The sequence below is a fragment of the Petromyzon marinus genome, chromosome 24, assembly GCF_048934315.1.
Source record: "Petromyzon marinus isolate PM22_M1 ecotype Great Lakes invasive population chromosome 24, UKy_Petmar_22M1.pri1.0, whole genome shotgun sequence".
NCBI lineage: Eukaryota > Metazoa > Chordata > Hyperoartia > Petromyzontiformes > Petromyzontidae > Petromyzon > Petromyzon marinus.
This window is the reverse complement of record NC_133690.1, coordinates 18,491,393-18,516,717: the sequence shown is the minus strand read 5'-3', so window position 1 is coordinate 18,516,717 and position 25,325 is coordinate 18,491,393. Positions and strand designations below refer to the sequence as shown.

The window sequence follows — 25,325 nt, the reverse complement described above, 5'->3', positions numbered from 1 at the left end:
TCCCTAGCTCCACCCTTCCCCTCCCCCTTCTCCCCCCTTCCCCTCCCCCTTCTCCCCCCTGCCCCTCCCCCTGCCGCCGCCACATCCACAGTCGCAATATCAGACCCAGCTTTTCGCACTTTGCCAACGGATCGAAATCCGCGGCAGCCTTACATTTATTAATTAAAGCTCAGCCTCTTCCACTCTGAAAGTGACGATTCTTCACTAAACAGTATATTTCCGCCGATTTCTAATCAACAGTGCAAGTTACTCTTTGCGCTTCTTCGCTTAAATATCGTGTCGAGGAATGGCGCGTTTCACGGTTGTGGAGATCTTCCACGGATTTCTAGTCGAGGCATTTTTTGTTTGAAGCTGCGATTCTGCCACTCCCCCCTCCCCCACACAACGCCCTCCCTCCATCACCACCACACTCGCACCACTCCCCTCACCACTCCCCCACCACTCCCCTCACCACTCCCCCACCACTCCCCTCACCACCCGGGTGTCACACGCGGACACACAAAGACGACACCAGCCTGACAACACCTGTGCTCGCGTGAGACTCCCGTCGCCAAATCGTCATCACAATCACCGTGACATCTGATGCGAGACGCGCCGTCATCATAACGAGTGAGAGATCATCGCTCACGATAGCATAACGCGTATTGTTGTTGTTGTCGTCATTGTAATTGCTAATTGAAGCCTCGGCTCGTGAGGCTGCGCCACGCTGAGTCGCCCTTCCACGGCTCCGCTCCTCCTCCATCTGGGGCCAATTAGTCCGGCTCCGGGATCGCACCCAATCCCCGCCACGTGGAGGTCACGACCGCCGGACCGAGGGGAGGAGGAAGAGAGAGCGAGAGAGCGCGGGGAGAGTGGGCGAGAGGGGGAGAGACGCACAGTGAGTGTGGGAGAGAGAGGGAGAGAGCGCGAGAGAAGCGGACGGGAGTGAAGTAAGTAGCAACCCTGCGTGTGTGAGAGTAGCAACTGTGTGTGTGCGGTGTGACTGTGTGTGAGGTGTGACTGTGTGTGTATGTATGTGAGTTGTGACTGTATATGTGAGTTGTGACTGTGTGTGTGAGTTGTGACTGTGTGTGTGAGTTGTGACTGTGTGTGTGTGTGTGAGTTGTGACTGTGTGACTGTGTGTGTGAGTTGTGACTGTGTATGTGAATTGTGACTGTATATGTGAGTTGTGACTGTGTGTGTGAGTTGTGACTGTGTGTGAGTTGTGACTGTGTGTGTGAGTTGTGACTGTGTGTGAGTTGTGACTGTGTGACTGTGTGTGTGAGTTGTGACTGTGTGTGTATGTTAATTGTGACTGTGTGACTGTGTGTGTGAGTTGTGACTGTGTGTGTGAGTTGTGACTGTGTGTGTATGTGAATTGTGACTGTGTGACTGTGTGTGTGAGTTGTGACTGTGTGTGTATGTGAATTATGACTGCGTGTGTTGTATGTGAGTTGTGACTGTGTGAGTGAGTTGTGACTGTGTGTGTATGTGAATTGTGACTGTGTGTGTGAGTTGTGACTGTGTGTGTATGTGAATTGTGACTGTGTGACTGTGTGTGTGAGTTGTGACTGTGTGTGTATGTCAATTATGACTGCCTGTGTAGTATGTGAGTTGTGACTGTGTGTGTATGTGAATTGTGACTGTGTGTGTATGTGAATTATGACTGCGTGTGTAGTATGTGAGTTGTGACTGTGTGTATGTGAATTGTGACTGTGTATGTATGTGAGTTGTGACTGTGTGTGTGAGTTGTGACTGTGTGTGAGTTGTGACTGTGTGTGTGAGTTGTGACTGTGTGTGTGAGTTGTGACTGTGTGTGTGAGTTGTGACTCTGTGTGTATCTGAATTGTGACTGTGTATGTATGTGAGTTGTGACTGTGTGTGTGAGTTGTGACTGTGTATGTGAGTTGTGACTGTGTGTGTATGTGAATTATGACTGCGTGTGTAGTATGTGAGTTGTGACTGTGTGTATGTGAATTGTGACTGTGTATGTATGTGAGTTGTGACTGTGTGTGTGAGTTGTGACTGTGTATGTAAGTTGTGACTGTGTGTGTATGTGAATTATGACTGCGTGTGGAGTATGTGAGTTGTGACTGTGTGTATGTGAATTGTGACTGTGTATGTATTTGAGTCGTGACTGTGTGTGAGTTGTGACTGTATGTGTGAGTTGTGACTGTGTGTGTGAGTTGTGACTGTGTGTGTATGTGAATTGTGACTGTGTATGTATGTGAGTTGTGACTTGGTGTGTGAGTTGTGACTGTGTATGTGAGTTGTGACTGTGTGTGTGAGTTGTGACTGTGTGTGTGAGTTGTGACTGTGTGTGTGACTGTGTGACTGTGTATGTGAATTATGACTGCGTGTGGAGTATGTGAGTTGTGACTGTGTGTATGTGAATTGTGACTGTGTATGTATGTGAGTTGTGACTGTGTGTGTGAGTTGTGACTGTGTGTGTGAGTTGTGACTGTGTGTGTATGTGAATTATGACTGCGTGTGGAGTATGTGAGTTGTGGCCGAGAGTTGCAGGAGCGGCGATCTTCATCGTCGCCGCGTTATCTCCGTGCGGAGTGCGGCGAACGTCGAGTTATCCCATCGGACAGTCGACTTATCCCATCGGACAGTTGAGTTATCCCATCGGACAGTCGACTTATCCCATCGGACAGTCGAGTTATCCCATCGGACAGTCGACTTATCCCATCGGACAGTCGAGTTATCCCATCGGACAGTCGACTTATCCCATCGGACAGTCGAGTTATCCCATCGGACAGTCGAGTTATTCCATCGGACAGTCGAGTTATCCCATCGGACAGTCGAGTTATTCCATCGGACAGTCGAGTTATCCCATCGGACAGTCGACTTATCCCATCGGACAGTCGAGTTATCTCATCGGACAGTCGAGTTATCTCATCGGACAGTCGAGTTATCCCATCGGACAGTCGAGTTATCCCATCGGACAGTCGAGTTATTCCATCGGACAGTCGAGTTATTCCATCGGACAGTCGAGTTATCCCATCGGACAGTCGAGTTATCCCATCGGACAGTCGAGCTGCCCTCGCGACAAGCAGCTGCCTCGCAGTTTCGTCTTCATGGTCAGGTCGAGTTCTATTTAAAGCAGCAGTGCACGAGTTCCTGTGGCCCAATGAGCATTGGGGCCATCTCTCATCCTGTGTACAGCCCTGCAGGGCCAGGCAGTGGTGAAAATTCCACATTCTTATGGCAGGGGGGGGGGGAGTCTTTCAACAGGACAATCGCTGTTGACTTGCCCACAAAGTGGTAGTCGTTTTAAGGACCCTGGGGGGAAGAATGATTGGCGGAGCACAACCAGGAGTTGAACTCGCACAAGCAAACCTTCCCATTGCCGAGCCTAAGGGTCTACATTGACGTGGCGTTATCCCGACGTCGAGCCATCTCACAGCCGTGCTTGGTGTCGAGTCATCTTCGGCGCGACGTTCAGTCGGCACCGTCACGTGACCGCCGTGAAATAATCCGTACAGGAACCCACGTGGTCAGCAGCGCACCCCGTGTAGGCGAGGGGTGAGGGGCTGTGGGGTGGGGGGCTACAGAGACCGGGATGAGACTCGTTGAGCGCTAACCGCATCATGCAACCGGGGACTTGACGATTGTTACCGATTCATCGACTGCTGCTGCTGCTGCTGCATCATCACAGCAGGTGTGGTGCCAGGTGGAGCCGGTAGAACCGGTACAGAACCTGGTCGAGTGACTTTGAAGGATTCGATTTTAATTGACGTAGGAAAGGGGTGGCGGGGGGATTGGAGAGTGGGGGGGGAGCTGTTGCGGGCTCGGAGGGGGATCGCGTGTCTGGCTCCCAGAATAGACGGACAGGGAACGTCGAGACACGGCAGCGCGCTCGTCTCTCGTGTTCACCATCACGGCCTCTCCTCCTCCTCCCGCTGCTGCTGCTGCTGAGTCTCCACTCACCACCTCTTTCCGCTCTGTCCGGCAATTTCATTTGACCACTGATTTGTAAATGTGTGGGTTCATAAGTCTAAGTACTGTAGTAGAAGCCATAGCGATAGGTATACTGGATGTGGTGTGCCGGGTGCGGACATATTCTGCGGGGCGCGTCGACGGCTGAAATGTATTCCTGGCCATAACACCAAGTACCAACCCAAGCCCGAACTCTAACACAACACCAACCCTAGCCCGAACTCTAACACAACACCAACCCTAGCCCGAATTCTAACACAACACCAACCCTAGCCCGAATTCTAACACAACACCAACCCTAGCCCGAACTCTAACACAACACCAACCCTAGCCCGAATTCTAACACAACACCAACCCTAGCCCGAACTCTAACACAACACCAACCCTAGCCCGAACTCTAACACAACACCAACCCTAGCCCGAACTCTAACACAACACCAACCCTAGCCCGAACTCTAACACAACACCAACCCTAGCCCGAACTCTAACACAACACCAACCCTAGCCCGAACTCTAACACAACACCAACCCTAGCCCGAACTCTAACACAACACCAACCCTAGCCCGAATTCTAACACAACACCAACCCTAGCCCGAACTCTAACACAACACCAACCCTAGCCCGAACTCTAACACAACACCAACCCTAGCCCGAATTCTAACACAACACCAACCCTAGCCCGAACTCTAACACAACACCAACCCTAGCCCGAATTCTAACACAACACCAACCCTAGCCCGAATTCTAACACAACACCAACCCAAGCCCCAATTCTTACACAACACCAACCCTAGCCCGAATTCTAGCACAACACCAACCCAAGCACGAATTCTAACACAACACGAACCCTCGCCCGAACTCTAACACAACACCAACCCTAGCCCGAATTCTAGCACAACACGAACCCTAGCCCGAACTCTAACACAACACCAACCCTAGCCCGAACTCTAACACAACACCAAGCCCTCGTAATAACCCGAGCCATGGCCCCTGTCCTCTCCTCCTGAGCCGAGCCCTGCCCCTCTCTGTCTGCCCCTCTCTGTCTGTCCCTCTCTGTCTGCCCCTCTCTGTCTGCCCCTCTCTGTCTGTCCCTCTCTGTCTGCCCCTCTCTGTCTGTCCCTCTCTGTCTGTCCCTCTCTGTCTGCCCCTCTCTGTCTGCCCCTCTCTGTCTGCCCCTCTCTGTCTGCCCCTCTCTGTCTGTCCCTCTCTGTCTGCCCCTCTCTGTCTGCCCATCTCTGTCTGCCCCTCTCTGTCTGCCCCTCTCTGTCTGTCCCTCTCTGTCTGTCCCTCTCTGTCTGTCCCTCTCTGTCTGCCCCTCTCTGTCTGTCCCTCTCTGTCTGCCCCTCTCTGTCTGCCCCTCTCTGTCTGTCCCTCTCTGTCTGTCCCTCTCTGTCTGTCCCTCTCTGTCTGCCCCTCTCTGTCTGTCCCTCTCTGTCTGTCCCTCTCTGTCTGTCCCTCTCTGTCTGCCCCTCTCTGTCTGTCCCTCTCTGTCTGTCCCTCTCTGTCTGTCCCTCTCTGTCCCTCTCTGTCCCTCTCTGTCTGTCCCTCTCTGTCTGCCCCTCTCTGTCTGCCCCTCTCTGTCTGTCCCTCTCTGTCTGCCCCTCTCTGTCTGCCCCTCTCTGTCTGTCCCTCTCTGTCTGTCCCTCTCTGTCTGTCCCTCTCTGTCTGCCCCTCTCTGTCTGTCCCTCTCTGTCTGTCCCTCTCTGTCTGTCCCTCTCTGTCTGCCCCTCTCTGTCTGTCCCTCTCTGTCTGTCCCTCTCTGTCCCTCTCTGTCCCTCTCTGTCTGTCCCTCTCTGTCTGTCCCTCTCTGTCTGTCCCTCTCTGTCTGTCCCTCTCTGTCTGTCTCTCTCTGTCCCTCTCTGTCTGTCCCTCTCTGTCTTTCCCTCTCTGTCTGTCCCTCTCTGTCTGTCCCTCTCTGTCTGTCCCTCTATGTCTGTCCCTCTCTGTCTGTCCCTCTCTGTCCCTCTCTGTCCCTCTCTGTCTGTCCCTCTCTGTCCCTCTCTGTCTGTCCCTCTCTGTCTGTCCCTCTCTGCCCCTCTCTGTCTGTCCCTCTCTGTCTGCCCTTCTCTGTCTGTCCCTCTCTGTCTGTCCCTCTCTGTCTGTCCCTCTCTGTCTGTCCCTCTCTGTCCCTCTCTGTCTGTCCCTCTCTGTCTGCCCCTCTCTGTCTGTCCCTCTTTGTCTGTCCCTCTCTGTCTGTCCCTCTCTGTCTGTCCCTCTCTGTCTGTCCCTCTCTGTCTGTCCCTCTCTGTCTGTCCCTCTCTGTCTGTCCCTCTCTGTCTGTCCCTCTTTGTCTGTCCCTCTCTGTCTGTCCCTCTCTGTCTGTCCCTCTCTGTCTGTCCCGGCTTCCCTGCCGCTTCCCGCTCCTCCTGCTGCGCTGTTGCGCAACGGTCCTCTGCTGCCCTTCTCGTGCCGCGGTGCCACGCGTAAAGACTTGGAGCGGTGGCGCGGTGGTTAGCGCACTGCGCAAGGAGTCTGGTAGCAAGAGTTCGTCGATTCCAGGCTACGGCTCTCATCAGTGGCGAGACGTCACTGATGACAGCCGTCCACAGAGGAGATGCCACGATGGTGAAATCAGCTGCTCGCCTGTCGTGCAAGTACCGGATGGATGATCCACATCGCAGGGATCCAGCAGTGGATTGACCATGGCTGATGACGAGGCACAGCGATATGTGGAGACGCGGAAGCCGATTACAAAGTTACAACGGTGAATGTGAAAAGACGACGAAATATCGCGATAATCGTCGCAGAGGGGGAGAAGCCACAGCGATTATATTCCACCGGAGCGATAACGAATAATTCTTCAGTCGCTCGTGGAAGAAGTTCAGCTGGAGGAGCGGGATGAGATGTCCGCCTCTCCAGAGGGACGCGCAGGGGATGTCACGACAGGGGAGTGAACCCCTCCTGAACCGGCTCCTGCCCCTCCCTCCTGCCCCTGCCCCCCCCTCCTGCCCCTGCCCCCCCCCCCTCCTGCCCCTCCTCCCGCCCCTGCCCCCCCCCTCCTGCCCCCCTCCTGCCCCCCTCCTGCCCCCCTCCTGCCCCTACTCCGACAAGTCCCCGGCGGCGCGCGACTTGGTTGAGTCGAGAAGCCACAAAGACGACTTTCACAGACAGCGGCATTGATGAGCCAGCGCCTACCCCCCCCCACCCCCGGGCTGTAATGGGCGAGGCCGCTTTCTCTCCCAGGTCTCGTTTATCACCAGCGGGGTACAGTTGATGAGCCCAATAGGACATCAAGGCCCTGAACGCCGAGCGGCCAGCAACAGACAGCGCTGTCCAAGTTGTACGAGATAGAGAGTGTAACGCGCGTTTGTTGAATCGAGCGAGGTTATGAGAGGTTGTTGGTGTGGGGGGGGCGAGGGTGGGAGGGAGGGGAGGGGTTCAGTGTGGTGAGCGGGTGGGTGGTTGCGTGGGTTGTGACTCGCAGTATGGTGAGTGTGTGGGTGAGTGTGTGGGTGAGTGTGCGTGAGTGTGGGTGAGTGTGTGGGTAAGTGTGCGTGAGTGTGGGTGAGTGTGTGGGTAAGTGTGCGTGAGTGTGTGGGTGAGTGTGTGGGTGAGTGTGCGTGAGTGTGCGTGTGTGTGGGTGAGTGTGCGTGAGTGTGCGTGAGTGTGGGTGAGTGTGGGTGAGTGTGTGGGTGAGTGTGCGTGAGTGTGTTGGTGAGTGTGTGGGTGAGTGTGGGTGAGTGTGCGTGAGTGTGGGTGAGTGGGTGGGTGAGTGTGGGTGAGTGTGTGGGTGAGTGTGTGTGAGTGTGTGTGTGAGCGTGTGTGTGAGCGTGTGGATGAGTGTGTGGGTGAGTGTGTGGGTGAGTGTGTGTGTGAGCGTGTGTGTGAGCGTGTGTGTGAGCGTGTGGGTGAGTGTGGGTGAGTGTGTGGGTGAGTGTGGGTGAGTGTGGGTGAGTGTGTGTGTGAGTGTGTGTGAGTGTGTGGGTGAGTGTGGGTGAGTGTGTGGGTGAGTGTGTGGGTGAGTGTGTGTGAGTGTGTGAGTGAGTGTGTGTGAGTGTGTGGGTGAGTGTGTGTGAGTGTGTGTTGTGGTGGTTGTTGAACAGTGTGGTGGTGGTTGAGACTAAACAGTGTCTGCCAGCCCGAGTTCTCAACACAGCGGAGGAGGAATCCGTGAGTGAGTTCGACGGGACCAGGGGGCTTGGTGGTAGTCGGAGTAGCGGTAGCAGATTGACGAGAAGGCGACTGGTGACCGTGGGTAGTGGAGTGAATTGATGAGCGCTGCAGTCTACTGTAGAGGGAGTGGTGGTGTCTGGAATGGGGAGGGGGGGAGACATTTGGCGCTCGAGGCAGATGGAAAGGGAATCGGCCAAGAACCCAGAATGCGGCGAGGCGGAGTGGGAGGAGGAGGAGGAGGGGGGGCCTCGACTGTAGCCACGATGAGTTAACGGAGCCTATTCAAGTGGAGCTCTGCCTATCACCATAACTCAACAACAGCGGCCATCCAACTAAAACAATCACCTTCCATATAACCTGCAGCTTGGCTTCCTCCCTTCAAACAACCCCCACCTGTCCTGCCCGAGCCCAGCATCATCCCCCTGCTCCTACAGCTACTCCCTGCCCCCACCCCAGCTACTCCCTGCCCCCACCCCAGCTACTCCCTGCCCCCACCCCAGCTACTCCCTGCACCCACCCCAGCTACTCCCTGCCTCCCCCCAGCTACTCCCTGCCCCCACCCCAGCTACTCCCTGCCTCCCCCAGCTACTCCCTGCCCCCACCCCCAGCTACGACCGGGCCGACGCCTACCCTTATAACTATCCCTATAGCTATCCCTATCACTACCCCCACCACTACCCCTATAACTACCCCTATAACTACCACTACCCCTATAAATATCCCTATCACTACCCCTACCACGACCCCTACCGCTACCCCAACCCCTATCAATACACCAACCCCTACCACTACCCCTCCTGAACCACTGCCACTTATCCAGTCACCATAACTACACCACCACTATATTCTTGGTTCTTTCGGTAAAGTCACGTTGAAGAGAAACAATAAAATAATAAAATATATATAAAACAATAAAATTCTCACGACGTTTCGACTGTAACACAAACAGTCATCATCAGGTGGTTTCACCTGATGATGACTGTTTGTTTATATATATTTTATTATTTTATTGTTTCCCTTCAACGTGACTTTACCGAAAGAACCAAGAATATGAATTACTGCAGTCACGAAAGCTTTAAATCAAAATTTACGCCACCACTTTTAACAACCCCCTTTATTTTAACCATTATCACCTCATGCACAATTGTATAATTGTTTTGAGCACCTTAAATTAAGGCGCTATTTAAATCTATATAGGATAAGAACTAGCCCGAACTAACTAGCCAACCAGCCACGACTACCACCACCCTTATCTAACTATCCCTAACTAGCCAACTAGCCACGACTACCACCACCCTTATCTAACTATCCCTAACTAGCCAACTAGCCACGAATACCACCACCCTTATCTAACTATCCCTAACTAGCCAACCAGCCACGACTACCACCACCCTTATCTAACTATCCCTAACTAGCCAACCAGCCACGACTACCACCACCCTTATCTAACTATCCCTAACTAGCCAACCAGCCACGACTACCACCACCCTTATCTAACTATCCCTAACTAGCCAACCAGCCACGACTACCACCACCCTTATCTAACTATCCCTAACTAGCCAACCAGCCACGACTACCACCACCCTTATCTAACTATCCATAACTAGCCAAGTAGCCACGACTACCACCACCCTTATCTAACTATCCCTAACTAGCCACGACTACCACCACCCTTATCTAACTATCCCTAACTAGCCAACCAGCCACGACTACCACCACCCTTATCTAACTATCCCTAACTAGCCAACCAGCCACGACTACCACCACCCTTATCTAACTATCCCTAACTAGCCAACTAGCCACGACTACCACCACCCTTATCTAACTATCCCTAACTAGCCAACCAGCCACGACTACCACCACCCTTATCTTACTATCCCTAACTAGCCAACCAGTCACCACTACCACCACCCTTATCTAACTATCCTTAACTAGCCAACCAGCCACGACTACCACCACCCTTATCTAACTATCCATAACTAGCCAACCAACCACGACTACCACCACCCTTATCTAACTATCCCTAACGAGCCAACCAGCCACGACTACCACCACCCTTATCTAACTATCCCTAACTAGCCAACCAGCCACGACTACCACCACCCTTATCTAACTATCCCTAACTAGCCAACCAGCCACGACTACCACCACCCTTATCTAACTATCCCTAACTAGCCAACTAGCCACGACTACCACCAACCTTACCTAACTATCCCTAACTAGCCAACCAGTCACCACTACCACCACCCTTATCTAACTATCCCTAACTAGCCAACTAGCCACGACTACCACCAACCTTACCTAACTATCCCTAACTAGCCACGACTACCACCAACCTTACCTAACTATCCCTAACTAGCCAACCAGCCACGACTACCACCACCCTTATCTAACTATCCCTAACGAGCCAACCAGCCACGACTACCAACCTTATCTAACTATCCCTAACTAGACAACCAGCCACGACTACCACCACCCTTATCTAACTATCCCTAACTAGCCAACCAGTCACCACTACCACCACCCTTATCTAACTATCCATAACTAGCCAACCAGCCACGACTACCACCACCCTTATCTAACTATCCCTAACGAGCCAACTAGCCACGACTACCACCACCCTTATCTAACTATCCCTAACTAGCCAACCAGCCACGACTACCAACCTTATCTAACTATCCCTAACTAGCCAACTAGCCACGACTACCACCACCCTTATCTAACTATCCCTAACTAGCCAATCAGCCACGACTACCACCACCCTTATCTAACTATCCCTAACTAGCCAACCAGTCACCACTACCACCAACCTTATCTAACTATCCCTAACTAGCCAACCAGTCACGACTACCACCAACCTTATCTAACTATCCCTAACTAGCCAACCAGCCACGACTACCACCACCCTTATCTAACTATCCCTAACTAGCCAACCAGTCACCACTACCACCACCCTTATCTAACTATCCCTAACTAGCCAACTAGCCACGACTACCACCACCCTTATCTAACTATCCCTAACTAGCCAACTAGCCACGACTACCACCAACCTTACCTAACTATCCCTAACTAGCCAACCAGCCACGACTACCACCAACCTTATCTAACTATCCCTAACTAGCCAACTAGCCACGACTACCACCACCCTTATCTAACTATCCCTAACTAGCCATGACTACCACCAACCTTACCTAACTATCCCTAACGAGCCAACCAGCCACGACTACCACCACCCTTATCTAACTATCCCTAACGAGCCAACCAGCCACGACTACCACCACCCTTATCTAACTATCCCTAACTAGCCAACCAGCCACGACTACCAACCTTATCTAACTATCCCTAACTAGCCAACCAGCCACGACTACCAACCTTATCTAACTATCCCTAACTAGCCAACCAGTCACGACTACCACCACCCTTATCTAACTATCCCTAACTAGCCAACTAGCCACGACTACCACCACCCTTATCTAACTATCCCTAACTAGCCAACCAGCCACGACTACCACCACCCTTATCTAACTATCCATAACTAGCCAACTAGCCACGACTACCACCAACCTTACCTAACTATCCCTAACGAGCCAACCAGCCACGACTACCACCAACCTTATCTAACTATCCCTAACTAGCCAACCAGTCACCACTACCACCACCCTTATCTAACTATCCCTAACGAGCCAACCAGCCACGACTACCACCACCCTTATCTAACTATCCCTAACTAGCCAACCAGCCACGACTACCAACCTTATCTAACTATCCCTAACTAGCCAGCTAGCCACGACTACCACCACCCTTATCTAACTATCCCTAACTAGCCAACCAGTCACGACTACCACCACCCTTATCTAACTGTCCCTAACTAGCCAACTAGCCACGACTACCACCACCCTTATCTAACTATCCCTAACTAGCCACGACTACCACCACCCTTATCTAACTATCCCTAACTAGCCAACTAGCCACGACTACCACCACCCTTATCTAACTATCCCTAACTAGCCACGACTACCACCACCCTTATCTAACTATCCCTAACTAGCCAACCAGTCACGACTACCACCACCCTTATCTAACTATCCCTAACTAGCCAACCAGCCACGACTACCACCACCCTTATCTAACTATCCCTAACTAGCCAACCAGTCACGACTACCACCACCCTTATCTAACTATCCCTAACTAGCCAACTAGCCACGACTACCACCACCCTTATCTAACTATCCCTAACTAGCCACGACTACCACCACCCTTATCTAACTATCCCTAACTAGCCAACTAGCCACGACTACCACCACCCTTATCTAACTATCCCTAACTAGCCAACTAGCCACGACTACCACCAACCTTACCTAACTATCCCTAACTAGCCAACCTGCCACGACTACCACCACCCTTATCTATCTATCCCTAACGAGCCAACTAGCCACCAGTACGCACCCGAACTGGATAGCTTTGCAACCAGCCACTGCTAACACGAGCCCTACCCCTAAGCCCCCTGCAGTTCCCGCCGTATCCCTCGCCAGCGAAGCGACCTCCAGTGAGGAGCTCTTTCTGTAACGAGAGCCCAGGGGCCGGCAGACTTTGAGACGAAGGCTAAGACGAAGAAGAGACATTTTTTAGAAAATTATTTTTGTCTTTGACCAAAATAGTTGGAGAGCGGCATCACACGCAGAGCTCCTTGTACATAAACACAGACTCGGCAGCTATGCAGCAGACGACAACAACGACAACACATTCCGACTTAAATAACACGTACGTGATGGAATAAACGGCGTCGATTTAGTTTTTTGTTGTTGCTGCCACCAAAACATTCCACAGTGACCCATTCCCCTGCCGTATTTCATCAATTGTCTTTTCGTTAAATAATATTTTAAGATAAACTTTTTTTTTAAACGGCTGCCCACAGGGGGGAGGGGGGGCAGCCAAAGAGCCGCAGGTTGCCGACCCCTCGGCCTCGCCACGAGGTCGAGGAGTCGCCCACCGACGAACTCGCCCCGGCACCCACCCACGCGTGCCCAGCTCCCGGGATTGACGATCCACCTTGGGGCCGAATTCCCACGTGGGGCCCGTTTAAGAAGCACGTGACGGCAGCAGAAGCAGCAGCGCTCAGGGCCCCGTGCAGAGGTGATGGGGGACACGGACGCACAAAGACAAAGATCACCCGTGTAGCCAAAACATACTGTAGGGGGCAAGTGCTGTTAGGGAGCAGCGCCTATGACGGCTGGCACGGGACGCGACGGGGTGGGTGATCTTTGTGATCACGCCCGGCCGTCTTTGTTTCCCTAGTGTAGGTATGTTGAATTTCTTTCGTACCGTACGTAGCCAACCGTGATAATCGGAGGTACAAATTTGAGGCTGAGTCGACCTAGGTGAGGCCCAGGACTGGTTCAGATAATTGTCACCGATGTTGGTGGCCGTGAGATAATCACTGCGACACCGATCCCCACAGACACACACACGCTGACGCACACACTGACACGTACGCTGACGCACACACTGACACGTACGCTGACACACACACACTGACACGTACGCTGACACACACACTGACATACGCTGACACACGCTGACACACACACACTGACACGTACGCTGACACACACACGCACCTGCTCTTGTCCATCACTCAGAGATCCCGGCCCACTTAGCAGGAGGACGTGACTGCGCATTCTCTCTCCCCTCCACCACTCACGCTCTCCCCTATTCTTACTCTCTCGCTGTCTCGCTCTCTGCTTTCCTCACCTCCCCCCTTCTCTCTCTAACCTCGTCTCTCTCTCTCCTCCTCTCCCCTATTCCCCCGTACTGTCTCGCTTCCCAGTCTCCCCTCTCTGTTGAACTCTCCCACTCTCTCATCCTGTCTCCTCTTACCTCCCCTACCCTCTCTCCTACTATCCACTTGTTTTCACACTCTCCTACGCTCCCTCCTGCTCTCTCCTTCCCTCGCTTTCTCCTCCTACTCTCTCACTGTCTATTCTCCCCGAATCTCTCTCTCTCTCATCACACCAACACGCTACCGGGCCCTCTCAGCAGCACTCTGAGTGTGCTATGCCCGCGTGTATCCAGAGCTTCCAGTAATTGACCTAATAATTGTCAGTGAGGTTAATTAGCAGAATAATTAGTTTGAGACGTCGACCTTCCTTGGCTTCTGTTGTGAAGGCGCGGACGTGAACCGGGCCGTGCCAGCTGTGACTCTTTGGGGAGTTCTCAATCTGTGAGGCCGGCTGGGTGCGTGGGGTCACTCGAAGTTAGCAAAAAAGATCGAATGAGTGTGGGGGGGGGGGGGAAGCTCTATGCATCTCTTGTAAAATCTAACCACCACCACCCCCGCCGCCATCATCGTCTCATCGTCATCTCCACCATCACCCGCCAGGTCACGACGCGTGCTGCAGGAGGAGAATCCAGGACAACGCCAATGACGAGGATGATGACGGTGGCGGCTACGACGATGATGACGGCGATGATGATGACGATGACGACGTCCAAGCGGCCGCGTCGCCGCGTGGGCTCCGGGAGGATGCTGCCGCTGCTGGTGATGGGGGCGGTGATGGCATCGCTGCTTGTGATGGCCATGGGACCTCAGGCCGCGGGGGCTCACGGCGGCGATGTCGCGGGTGACGGCGGTGATGGCCACGAGGAGTTTGCCGCTCACGATGGAGAAGCGCCGGCGATGGACGACCACGAGGTCCATTATGACGACCGCGACTTGGATGGTGGCGATGTTGCTGCTGGTGGTGATGTCGACTTCGATGGTGATGTTGATGATGGTGGCGATGCTGAAGGTGACATCGGCGGTGTTGATGGCGGTGGTGATGTTGATGCCTATGGCGGTGAAGTTGATGCCTATGGCGATGATGTTGATGCCTATGGCGGTGATGTTGATACCTATGGCGGTGATGTTGATGATGATGGTGATGACAACGACATCACCGATGGTGTTGATGATGAAGCAGAACAGGAAACAACGGAGGGAGTTGTGGATGATGGGGTTGATGATGGTGGTGATGGTGGTGCAGACGTCGCAGATGAAGGCACTGATGATGCTGATTTCGGAGATGTTGTTGAGGAACATCAGAGCGCACAGGCAGATGCCGCGACGAACGATGAAGATGATGAAGATGATGTAGCTGAAGATGATGATCATGCAGCTGATGAAGCTAACGATGGCAGCGATGTTAAGCAGAACGATCACGGTAATGACGTAGACGAAGATAGTGATCAGGCAGGGGACGAGGAAGAAGATGTGGCAGTAGGAGCCGACGACGATGACGATGATGATGATGAGGAGGTGACGAGTGAAGATGTTCAGGACCAGGAGCAAGAGAATGAGGAGGAGGAGCAGTGGTCGGAACAAGGGGAAGATGTGGGAGAGGAGGAAGGGGAGGAGGAGGGAGACACAACGCAGGGCACAGAGAACGGTGGTGACGGCGAGGAGGACGAGGAGGTGGACGTGGAGGATGAGGAGGTTGTGGAGGAGGTGGTGGAACAGGTGGTGGTGGACACGACTCAAGGTAAGGAGCGGATCCGTACTCCACGCCGCTGTTTCCCATAGATCGATATCGTCGGTGCAATCTCCACTCAGTATTTGCCGTGCCACCCGAACCACTGCATGGAGTGGGTGGCACGTGACTAGCAGCAGCCACAGCCGTAGCGAGAGGTATTATGGACGTGGTGTGCCGGGTGCGGAATTATGTTCAGGGTCGCTGGTAGCCTGGGGTGAGCACGCTGGTCTAGGAGCACGTGTGCGTGCTTTCTGTGTAGCTGCAAGGTAGCCAGCAGATGTCTGTACAACAACGGATTGCTGAATTCATCTGTGCGGAGCTTAGAGTGTGTGTGTGTCTGTGTGTTAGCCCCATCATCAGCATGTACTTACTCTACGTTGAACTTCTTTCGCACCGTGCGTCTCCAACCGTGCTAATCGGAGGCGCCCGCTACCAGACATCGCCGCTGGAGGGCGGCAGAGTCGGCTGCGGCGCAGGGAATCAGCTCCGCTGCGTCTTCGGGTTAAACCGCGTGTCGCTCGGCGGGATGTCCGACGTTTCGCGGCACGTGTTGGGAGCTTCTTCTTCAGGAGCTGAAATGAGCGACTCACGTTCGTCAGTGATATGATTATCACAATCGTCATCATCATTATCATCAGTGACAGTAAAATCATAATCACTGTCATTAAGTGATAACACAAGGGCGTCTTTTCTCACTCGAGATTTTCGTGAACGCTGCTAGACTGGCTTGAAGTCGGGAATATCGGCGTAAGGCACTACCACGAGAGGACAAGCTACGTATATCCGTATCATTGCACCCTATACTGCATTCCTAAGTACTGTCCGTGTGCACATCTGGTTACCCAAAGTAACCCTATCGATAACAACCCGTCTCCCTCCCCTCCGCCACCTCCCCTCGACCCCCCTGCGCCTCCCCCTCGTCTGCTCACAGAGGAGCCGCAGGATCGCTCCGGGAAGGACGAGGCAGCCTACCAGGACGGGTCCCTGTGTGCCCTCTGCTCTCTGTGTCACGTGAGTGAGAGGATGCACGGTCGTCGTCATCGTCGTCGTCATCATCATCTTTAACTCCGAACAATCACTGATGGTACACCCAGCACCGATTGTGCTCAGATTGCTGTCAACCCTGGGGTGGAGTGCCCCATTCCTCCCTCACAGCACCACTCTCTAGTGAAGCAGCAGACAGGCTGACCGGTGATCCGGGACGCACGGATTCACTCCACAGTCACTCGCTCACTCGCCTTCAGTCAGTCGCCTTCTTATCACTCCTCTACCGCTACTACCGCCATGGTTACCGCTCGCGTGAACATGACTATTCTATTCCTCCACCCGTGTTGAAGACTCGGTCTGTGCCAGATGCTGACTGTGTCGTCTAATCCACCACACCGTGTTCAACAACAACCACCACAAAGCAGGTCACAACAACTCACTCAACCACACTCACCCACCAACTCACACACTCACTACACTGCAAGTCACAACTCGCTCATCTACTCACCAACTTACCCACTCACTCACCCACTCACTCACCCACTCACCAACTCACTGACCCACTCACTCACCCACTCACTACGCTGCGGGTCACATTGCTGCTCCTTCCCTCCCACTGCCCTACTTTGGAATTCGCTGTTAGATATCAAATTTTGAATGAACTACATCTGACTGGGATTTGCTCTCCAGCTCGCCGGCTGAGCGAGATGGAACGATCGCCATCGGCGCATCATAAAGCCGCTCGAGCACCGCGTGCCAATTTAATTTGCTCGGCCGTGTCGGGTGGTGGAGAGTCTTCACGACACAAACTTGACCCAGATCATCACGTGACATTACCACGGGTGTTTTCTTTATGAATTATTCAGTTCACTCATTGCGTCGTTGCATTTCTCGCTTTGCCAAGTCCTAGTTGACTGTTTGTCAACGTCTTGCAGTAATATAATTCCAAACGCTTGGTCCGTGTCCCAAGCGTTATTTAATGTGAATTCCAACGCAGATGGTTATGCAACCAAAAACGTGAATCACATTCATCAAAATCCACAGATGAAACAATAATCTTCACTGGAGCCTACTTCCAATCCTCCCTGAACACAACCCCCATCTCTTCTCCCCTCGCCCAGCGTCGTCCTGGCACTGCTGCTCCCCTGCCCCACCCCCAGCTACGGCCAGGCTGAGCCCAACCCCTATCACTACCCCTAACACAACACCAACCCCTATCACTACCCCAACCCCTATCACTACCCCTACCCCTAACACAACCCCAACCCCTATCACTACCCCAACCCCTATCACTACCCCTATCACTATCACTACCCCTACCCCTAACACAATCCCAACCCCTATCACTACCCCAACCCTTATCACTACCCCTATCACTATCACTACCCCGATCACTACCCCTATCCCTAACACAACCCCAACCCCTATCACTACCCCAACTCCTATCACTACCCCTACCCCTATCACTACCCCAACCCCTATCACTACCCCAACCCCTATCACTACTCCTACCCCTATCACTACGCCTATCACTACCCCTATCACTACCCCTATCACTACCCCAACCCTTATCACTACCCCGATCACTAGCCCTACCCCTATCACTACCCCAACCCCATCACTACCCCGATCACTACTCCTACCCCTAACACAACTCCAACCCCTAACACAACTCCAACCCCTATCACTACCCCAAACCCTATCACTACCCCAACCCCTATCTCTACCCCTATCACTACCCCTACCCCTATCACTACACCTACCCCTAACACAACCCCAACCCCTGTCACTACCCCAACACCTATCACTACCCCAACCCCTATCACTACCCCGATCACTACCCCTAACACAACTCCAACCCCTAGCACTACCCCAACACCTATCACTACCCCAACCCCTATCACTACCCTGATCACTACCCCTACCCCTAACACAACTCCAACCCCTATCACTACCCCAACCTCTATCACTACCCCAACCTCTATCACTACCCCTATTACTACCCCTATCACTAAACCTACCCCCAACACAACCCCAACCCCTATCACTACCCCGATCACTACCCCTAACACAACCCCAACCCATATCACTACCCCAACCCCTATCACTACCCCAACCCTATCACTACCCCAACCCCTATCACTACCCCAACCCCTATCACTACCCCAACCCCTATCACTACCCCAACCCCTACCACTACCCCTATCACTACCCCTATCACTACCCCTATCACTACCCCATCCCCAACCCCTATCACTACCCCAACCCCTATCACTACCCCAACCCCTATCACTACCCCAACCCCTATCACTACCCCAACCCCTATCACTACCCCTAACACAGCCCCAACCCCTATCACTATCCCTACCCCAATCACTACCCCTATAGCTACCCCAACCCCTATTACTACCCAATAACTACCCCAACCCCTACCCCTATCACTACCCCTATCCCTATCACTACCCCTATCACTACCCCAACCCCTACCCCTCCTTCACCACTCCCACCTGCTCTCCCGTCTCCATAGCCACCACCACTTTAATAACAAACCCAACTCTTCATTTTCTCAATCACTATCATCTTATGCACAATTGTATAATTATTGTTTTAGCAATGAGGCGGTGCTATTTAACATCTATGTAAGGTGAGATAAGACGATACATGTGATGGATCTTGCATCGGCGTAGAAGACATCATCACAACATCATCATCACGAGCAACAACGTAATAATAATAATTATTTATACCTCCTTCACGTGCCTCTCTCCCTCCACAAAATAGACACATGTTTAAGATGTCAAATAAAATACTTTTTTTTACACACATCCGATCAGCCACACGGCAATCCTCCATTCTGGGAGTGCATCTCGTGAGAAGCACTGAACTACGAGCAAAGCTCTGCACCAGGTTTCGACGTTCGGCGTCTCATCAACGGTGCTGCTAGACACGGGCTCCAAGTTCGAGGCAAAGCCAAACAATACCCAGCACGAGATGGCGGCTTCCCTCCGGCTACCCCTGATCCCCCACCGCACCTCCCCCCTGCCCCCCCCCCCTCTAACCCCCCGCCCCCCAGGGCTGTGACACCACGTGCAGACAGTGTCCGTGTGAGGAAGGCGATGAGAGTTCGCACTGCGCCAACTGCAAGGTACGTTCATACCCCTACGTAATTAATTAATTAATAGCTAGATAGATAAATACAACTTGATACATCTGGGAGCATAGACGCTGGGAGCATAGTACAGGACAACAATTGCTTTTGCTGCTCTGCCCTCTGCTGCTGCTTCCGTCCACCACGTAGCAGCTCTGCAGCACCTTGTCTTGCACGAGTTTTCTACGTGCCATTAATAAGGGCCGTTGCCCGAAACGTCGCCCGTTTAAATTGAGTGTCCGTAGCGCATGCCGGTGGGTGACCAGCCACGCCCTAGGATCCAGGGCCACCCTGCCTAAGTCGCCACGGTAGCTAGGAGATGTTAACTACCTCGCCTAGTATGCAGGAGGTCGTGGGTTTGATCCCGACCTTGACGCCAGCTGCTGTCTATTTGGAGTTTGTGTGTCTCTCTCGCCCCGTGGTCGCGTGGATTTTTCTCCGAGTCCTCTCTCCACATTTAGAATCATGGGTTTAGAGTCTTTGGCTGCTATACATTTCCGCGCGACGACGATAAGTCACTTCATCGAGTTATCGTTTGTGATAGCCAGGTCGCTTCTGACAAAGAGCTACATAGCTCAGTGGACCTTACCCGGTCAAATAAAAATAGCTACTTGCTTCCGACACGGCCTTCGTAACCGCCCTGCCCCCCAACGTGCTTTGTGAGCTTTGTCTTTGCCTTTATCGCAGTATTGCCACGCGTGTCACCTCTGTCCGGTTCTCTGCGACACCTTGTGTCAGCCAGGTGACTTCACACACACGGACACCCACACACGCACGGGAGTGTTCAGTTTTGTGTCCTTCCCCCGCACCTCTAGTTAGCGCGGCTTGCTACCTATGGCGTGAAAGAAGATCTACATACATATGTGCCATTCTCCACTAAGTGGTGGTGACATTACCACGGCGCTTGTGCCAGGCTATGTGCACTCCGAGGCCACGTCAAGTATCGAAGGCTTGCTGGCAGTAGGTCACAGCACAACCCATACGCAGGTGCCATGGGTTGACTGACTGAGATTACTGGCATATGCACCACCTGTGCCCCCTACTGTGCTAACTTGCTGTGTTTTAGCACATACGTAATGACACGTACATAATGACACGTACATGAGTACATACACGCACACAGGGGATACACACGTACAAAAATGGATAAATATCCCCCCTATAGCCTCAACATACTGTATGGGCAAGTGCTGCGAGCGAGCACCTATGAAGGTCGGCACGTCACACGAGGGGATCGGTGGCCAGCACCACGCCCGGCCGCCTTTGTCTCCCAAGGGGTGACATTTACACTCTGCACCAGATACTCATTTAAAGCTGAGTCGACTTAGGGGAGCCCCAGGACCGGTTCAGACACACGCACAGTTCGTGGTTGGTGATGTTGGTAATCAAGTCGTCGTTGTTGTTGTTCGAATAGTTGTGAATAGTTGTCGATGAAGGTTCGTGTTGGTGTCGTTGTTGTGCTAGCCGCTGTTGATAATGCTGATGATGTTGTTTTAGTTGATGTTGATGAGGTTGTTGTTCTAGTTGATGTTGTTGTTGCTGCTGATGTTGTTCATGTTGTGGTTGATGTCCTTGTTACACAACCTGTTTGTAACGCCCTGATTCATAACGCGGTCACACAAGCGGGATTAATTAGAGCCCATCTCCTGATGAACAAATTCTACCCCCTGCCCTTCCCTCTGCTCGCCCCCACATCCAGGAGGATACGTGGATGGATTCAGTGGTTCCATTTACCAGTGAGTTGGGAAATTAAAATGATAGCCATAAGTGATACAGTATTAGTTTCATCATTATCATCATAATCATCATAGTGACTCGTGAGATAAGTTTTTATCATACTTAGTATCATCAATATCAGCATCGCAATCATAATCACCATTCGGGATATCAGTATCACAATGATTTTTGATTGCATCATTATGATCCACATCAGGGATGTGGTTTCAGTATCATAATCATCATCAGTGGTATCGTTATCAACAATGATACCGCCATTCATCATCAGCGGTATTATTATCACAATCACTATCATTATCAGTTTCATCATCACAATCATCCTCATCATGTGATATCATCGTCATTGGTAAAAACACGATCACCTTCCGTCCCATCCCTCCCTCAGGACTGTCTCAGGTCTGTGGTCGGGATCGCAGCCGGCGTGAGGAGCAAGCGGTGATGTCGCATCCCCGAAACATCATCGACAACAACAACAGTCGTTACCACAACAATACAATATGCACAACAGCAACAATAATGATAACGTAATGTAACAACAGTAACAGCAACAGCAAAAAACGACAGCGAACACAATGAGTTGTACGAGTGAAAGTAAAGCAATAATAATCATTAATACAGCCCCACACAATCAGGGCGGCTGACGTAACCCTGCACCCCCCCCCCCCTGCCTCCCCCCCACTGCATATCTGCATCCTCTGCTCCACGAGCAGAGGACACGTGGCCTACATATCCACAGCGACTCTCTGTCGTCGTCCTCGTGTCTCACCCTGCATCCGTAACTCACCTTGCATCCGTGACTCACCTTGCATCCGTGACCATGGATCCGTGACTCACCACGGATCCGTGACTGACCACTGAATCGGTGCCTGCTCTGCATCTCATTATCTCACCGCCCCCCCCCACCCCGTAATTAATCCGAGGTTTCCAGACTTTAGTCCTTGCGACCCGCCACGTGTGGCCCTGCCCATGTTTACCAATCTCCGTCATTGTATTCGTGAGACAGGGACCGTGCGTAACAGGGCGTGTTCGGACAAGGCGAGTGTGGAGAGTCGGGATTGCACTCCAATCATTCTCTTGCGGCAAACTGCAGCAGCGAGTCGGCACCGAAGCCTTTGCAAATTAAGTCGTCGCACGCGCTGTGCGCGCCGGATGATTGGTAAACACGTCCAACGTAATGCAGTAGCCGGGTGACGATTTAAATTAATTGATAGTAATTATATTATTAAAAAAGGTATATTGATTAGATTCAGCGCTTGGTACCGCCGTGACGGGACGCGTTTAACCAATCATCTGGCATGTGTAGCGTGTAACGGTGTAGTTTGCACCTGCACTGTGAGGCGCGGCGACCTGGGTTCGCACAATCCCCAACATTAAAGGAATCCACACACAACAAAAAGCACGGCTCTTCTCTTGTAGCTGCCGTCACGCTGCAGTGGCATCAGTGGCACGACCATTTCACCTGTAAGTCAATGGGGAAGTAGAAACGTGAAGCTACCAAATCTCCTGGCCCGGGGTCGGGACTGTCCCAGTGGTGCCACCGACTCTGCCCCCCCCCCCGTGTCTCCTCCACCCCGAAGCGTCATTTGGCCTCGTGAACTACACGTTCTGGCCTCGTGCTCGACTTATCCAGCAGTGGATTGATCATGGTGAGGATGAGGCGGGAAAAGGGCGTTGCTACCCAGTCGGGCGGTGGTGGTGGTGGTGGTGGCTACCCTGCACATAGCTGCCTATGATCCAGCACTGTGAAGGCAGCAGCAGCGAGGGTCGGTGGATCACACAAAGATGTCGTGAAACTCCCTTCCCGCGGGCAACGAGGAGGAGCCCGTGCCCTGGCTCGCCAGGAAAAGGCACTACAGGAAAAAAAATCGATTCTATCTGTACGGGATAGAGTGTTGCCCCCTCTCACGGCTGCTCCCGTTTCATTCCACTTGTAAACACTTTTGTCGATGTCACTTTCATATATAGAGGACCGCAGAGCTTGTGGAAATCTTGGCAACGCTGGGTCACCGCGTCCCTCTGGTTCCTTCTCACGCTTTTCTCTATGAGAGTTGAAATCAGTAATAATTAATATATTATAATTATTATTATTAGTCGAGCAGGGTGCGGGGCCAACGTCAGAAATAGGGAGGGAACCAATCACTCGCCGTGTGGGCGGTCCTAGTGCTGGAGTGAGCGTGGCTATGTAAAAGTGGGCAGATAGAGAGAGGAGCTGCCACCTCAACCACGTGTCCCGGCTGAGCCTCACCGAGGATTGGTAGCTTCAAGAGCTCGTCGACAGGACACGTGGCAGGGTTTTCACTCCCATGATTCGTGATTGATGTGTTGTTGATAAGCCAACGCGACGATCCTGTCACTTTAACTGAGCCGTGAGCGAGTCAAAACAACAATCCTTCACGTGTTTGGCGATGTCGAGGATGGTGGAGTGTCTTACGACACAGCTATAGCCAGATCATTACGTAGCCTAAAATTTTGAATGTGGGCTCGCGAGTCCAGCGCAAATGTGACTATTGAATTGAAAGTCGTGTTTAAGATCATTATACTGCTGTTGCTGGTGGTGGCGATGGTAGTGTGGTTGCTACACTGAACATCCACTTGTGATTGTGAGTGCAGGTTGGCGGGGTGTTTTTATTTGATGTGTTGTTTTTAGATGTTTGTGTTGAATTGATTTTGGTTTCGTTCGTCTGCAACGGGGTTATAGCGCGGGGTCATAGCGCGCATTACACAGACACACTGACACACACAAAGATAAAGATCCCCCGTGTAGCCTGAACGGACTTGGGGCAAGTGCTGTTAGCCACCACTGATGAAGGCCGGCACGGCACACGAGGGGATGGGTGGCCAGCACCACGCCCGGCCGCCTTTGTCTCCTGAGTGGCGATGTTTACACACCGCGCCAGGTACTCATTTGAGGCTGAGTCAACCTATGCACATTGAGACACAGGCACACTAACACACTGACAAACGTAGAGAAAGATGCTGACACAAACACCATAAGCACAGACACATACTGGCATACAAAAACAGATACATAAATGCACGCCATTTGCCACGAAATGTTGGTGACGTCACCACAGCGCTTGTGCCAGGCTAGGTGCACTTTGAGGCCGTCACGTAAAGTGAGGCAGACTGTTGCTGCTGGCAGGTCATGGGACCGACTCAGGTGCTATAGGTTTAATCGACTCCGGGTGACTGACAGATGCACCACCTGCGCTCTCCACTGCGCCATACACACGCACACGCACACACGTGGAATACCTGTGTCAGGTGAGAGTGAGGAACGGGTGGTAGTATTGGGGATCGCCGCGCGGGATGGAGAAATGTGACGTGATTTGGTTTCCAGTAAAAATGCGAAATCACCTGAAGCCGACAACAGCGTGAATTTATTGTGCGCCATCCCACGCGGACACACAAAGATACAAACAAAGATACCCCATATAGCCTCTAACAGCCTGTGAGGACAAGCGCTGTTAGCGAGCACCTATTAAGGCGGGCACGGCACGCGAAGGAATAGGTGACCAACACCATTCCCGGCCGCCTTTGTCTCCCCAGTGCTGGTGTCTACACACCGCACCTGTGCCCAGGACCGCTTCAAATATTCGTCAACGATGTTGGCCGTGAGCGGGAATCGAACTGGAGTGGCAGGGTTCGTAGCGTAGTGCGTTAACCACTCCACTACCGCTCACGTAGGCACACGCTCGCACACAGACAACCACAACAACCCCGCCGTTCACCACTAAGTGGCCGAGACGTCACCATGGCGCTCGTGCCATGCTAGGTGCACTTTGGGGCATCGTGAAATGTCGAAGGCCCGCTGGCAGGAGGTGACGGGACAGACCCAGGTGCAGTGGGTTGACTGGCTGAGATGACTGGCTGAGATGACTGGCTGAGATGACTGGCTGTGATGAC

The 25,325-nt window shown here is 52.6% G+C and overlaps 1 protein-coding gene across 3 annotated transcripts; it reads left to right on the top strand.

Moving 5' to 3' along the window:
* The first annotated feature begins 263 nt into the window (after positions 1-263).
* Positions 264-24,781, top strand: LOC116945656 (uncharacterized). 3 transcript variants are annotated; one of them, XM_032960181.2, is made up of 7 exons: positions 264-609; positions 14,419-15,556; positions 16,479-16,558; positions 19,608-19,679; positions 20,370-20,424; positions 21,382-21,418; positions 21,805-24,781. In XM_032960181.2, exons 2-7 carry the CDS (start codon positions 14,461-14,463, stop codon positions 21,842-21,844), a joined length of 1,380 nt encoding a protein of 459 aa, XP_032816072.1. In that variant the 5' UTR covers positions 264-609; positions 14,419-14,460; the 3' UTR covers positions 21,845-24,781. The 3 variants fall into 3 exon arrangements, with proteins under 3 accessions (XP_032816072.1, XP_032816071.1, XP_032816073.1); XM_032960180.2 differs by having other exon boundaries at positions 268-929; XM_032960182.2 differs by lacking the exon at positions 264-609 and adding an exon at positions 13,011-13,172.
* Positions 24,782-25,325: the final 544 nt, after the last annotated feature.